Here is a 3,261-nt window from a genome sequence, read left to right as displayed (position 1 = left end):
GAAATAGGAAACCTAGAAATATAGTAAAAACGCTGAATAGTACTCCAGCGTCGCGACATGCCGACGTTGGTACGAGTAGGTTAGTCTACAAACGTCGCCTAAAGTAATTGATTTTACCAGGCAGAACGTAAGAAGGAACTCCGCTTTTCAGTTGTCTCAGGCGATTGATTTTTGACAAACAATGACCTTTCAGAGGTCAAATTGCTGTCAAGAATATGAATTGGCTGCTTCGCAGCAATAAACACGTCCAGGTTTGAAGGTTTGATTTTCGTGCACTGTGGATTCATGGTACAGTACAGTACATTCATAAATTTAACTTGCCAAAAAGTTGCCATCAGCAAAAGGCTGATGCTAATTTGGAGTCTAAAAGTTGAACTCCGCGTTAATGTACATTTAACAAGAATCGATAAATTTATGTGACTGATAATGCAAGTTTATTAAAGTATGAATGTGCATGCATTGTTTCATTTACGTAAATACAGTCGAGTTCGCCTAAGTCGAATCTAATGGGACTGGCATAAAAAGTTGGAGTTATACAGATTTCGACATGCACATTTTCGAAAAAAAAAAATTAACATAGAACAATACTATGTGTACTCAATGCCCACAAAATCAAATCTCACGCAAAACCGAACATTTTCTTAAGTCCCAAACTCATTCCTATTCTCCTTTTAATAAAATACTTTTCGAAAACATGAACTCCCTATTCCAAATCTCGGACGATTTGTCCAATTCAGGACGGTAGCACTCCTCGAAAAACCAGACGATAGTTTAATCGTGGAGGAAATTTCCCCCATGGTTTAATAGACATCGTTTAACGACAAGCATACCAGACGCTGTGAAAACGAGACGCTTAGTTATACTTGCATTGCCATGGAGATTATCTGTTGATTAACACGACACACCAGTGAAATTTACGCATTCCAATGTTTTAATAAGTGTATATTCTTGCTTTTAATCCTTAAAAACCATTTGGAATCAACCTGCAATAAAGACGGAACTCAACAAAGCAAGTTTCTACTGGTTACTCTTTCAGTAGACGTCTAATTCAAATTCGTTAGATTCGTCGGGGTAAATTTCAAATGCACCTCATTCATTCTTTAAACTCAAGACGCTTTTCAAAACATGTTGCTAATTTAATTACAGAGGAAATTTGTAGAGAATAAAATATAATTTGTTAGGTTTATTTAGATTTGACTCTAAAATATACCATGAGGGTTTCTTATTTGTTTTTTGTTTTGTTTTATAAATTTGTTTAATTAAAACATTCTTGATTACACTGAGCTTGTTACTGTCACGCGATCTGACGTCATCACAGCCGAAGCACATGTCTAGTCTGCAAAACACCCCACGAAAATGGACCAATTGGCGGGAAGGAAGAGTTTTTGGGGGCACGACCTGTTCTGTTTACAACTAGACTGCCGACCAGCAAGTGCCATTGCCCAACGAAGAATGTGTGCTTGGAAAAACATAATCAGACCTAAAGAAATGCACGCAAAAACAATATAAAAGTCGCATCAGTTTTATTGGTAATAATTAAATTTGCTGAGCAGTACAGCAAAACAACAGGTACTGTACGTATTACTGTATTAAATAATGTGTTGAATTTTCGTAGGCTAGGCAGTCAAAAGAATCCAGTGCTTTGATAAATTAATTAAATAGCTAGGCCCTGACTACAACAATCTTGTTCGAAATGGGTTCAGTACAAGTTTTACAAGCTAAACTGGACGAAAAACTGAACATTGGAGCCGGTCCGGAGAGGTGTCTGTATTGTGAGAGTAGACTGCAACTTACGACATACAATCATGTGAGCCAAGTTCCACAGCACGCTGTCTGAGATGTTAGTTTGACACGGCTAACTTGTTGCCGTACAACAAGGATTGAACTTCGTATTTTCCGACGGCTGTGTATTTTTCCCACGTGCGCTACTAAATTTGGAACTTCGACTTCTGTGGTTGAAATTACTTTAAAATCGGCCTATCCGGACAGGAAAATTCCGTCGATATAGCCGAAATTCAACTTATAAAAATTCGAATTAAACAAACAATTTACACAGTAATACATAGGAAAGAATTGGGACTTTTTTAAAAATTCGACTGACGCGAATTTTCGACTTAAACAGAGTCAACTTTGGCGGACTCGACTGTATATCATTTGCTGATTTGTTAACGGCGACGTAAATATATCCACTTCTATTTTAAAAGTTAAAGAAAAGATTTGGTATAAGTATGTCATTACTTAAATTTATGAATCCATCACATATGCTATAATTCGAAATTCGACTTATAAAAATTTGAATTAAACAAACAATTTACACAGTAATACATAGGAAAGAATTGGGACTTTTTCAAAAATTCGACTGACGCGAATTTTCGACTTAAACAGAGTCGACTTTGCCGGACCCGACTGTATATCATTTGCTGATTTGTTAACGGCGACGTAAATATATCCACTTCTATTTTAAAAGTTAAAGAAAAGATTTGGTATAAGTATGTCATTACTTAAATTTATGAATCCATCACATATGCTATAATTAACTTCACATGTTTCCTGTTTGTAAATATTCATTGATTTGGTATAATTATATTTATTTAATAAGTTATTTTATTATTATTATATTATCTAAATGTCAATAGGTTTAAGAAGGAAGTACCATCAACAGATGGCATTGTAGCAACAACAGTATTTCATACTGTTAATGGAGATTGCAACAAATGGAAGGAACAGAAGGATGTGGATGGTATGAATATTACACCTGTCTCTTATACACATCTAGATGTGTATAAGAGACAGGTATTGTTATACGATAGTCAATATTCACAAATTAAATAACATCTTAATGTTTTCATTCAAACACATTTACCCATGTCCTCACTAACAAAAACAACATCGTTATAGTCTTCAGTCGGGTCGAGCATCGAGCACCGATCGATCGCGAAGAACATACAGGAAGTCCACGTTTGGAGAGCACATGATCCACTATACAAAGTTCTGTACGATATGAAGCAAGAAGTAAACAACAAATAATAATATGCATGTATTTTCTGTAAGATATTTAATAATAATTAAAAAAAATAAAAAAAAATAAAAAATAGATAAAATACATCTCCCTGGTAAGACAAAACAAATATTTTTAATGTTTTATTCGAACATAATTTCCCATGTAGTCTGATCACTAACAAAACAACATTGGCATGCTGTGCATGTGTCTACGAAGTATGGATACAGAACTCAACAAATGATTGAGTAAGATGAAAATTT

The 3,261-nt window shown here is 34.8% G+C and overlaps 1 protein-coding gene across 1 annotated transcript in view; it reads left to right on the top strand.

Moving 5' to 3' along the window:
• The window catches only part of LOC117100310, a 12,586-nt gene extending 9,414 nt beyond the window's left edge, over positions 1–3,172 (top strand). The window contains exons 4-5 of the mRNA XM_033239959.1: positions 2,637–2,740; positions 3,168–3,172. Of these exons, the coding sequence (XP_033095850.1) occupies positions 2,637–2,740; positions 3,168–3,172 (109 nt within the window). The remainder of the gene's footprint in view (positions 1–2,636; positions 2,741–3,167) is intronic.
• The last annotated feature ends 89 nt before the right edge of the window (positions 3,173–3,261 follow it).

This window comes from Anneissia japonica, unplaced genomic scaffold (genome assembly GCF_011630105.1).
Source record: "Anneissia japonica isolate Jap-2015-1 unplaced genomic scaffold, ASM1163010v1 scaffold5947_len87984_cov146, whole genome shotgun sequence".
NCBI lineage: Eukaryota > Metazoa > Echinodermata > Crinoidea > Comatulida > Comatulidae > Anneissia > Anneissia japonica.
The sequence above is the reverse complement of the archived record's forward strand: the minus strand, read 5'-3'. Positions and strand labels throughout refer to the sequence as shown.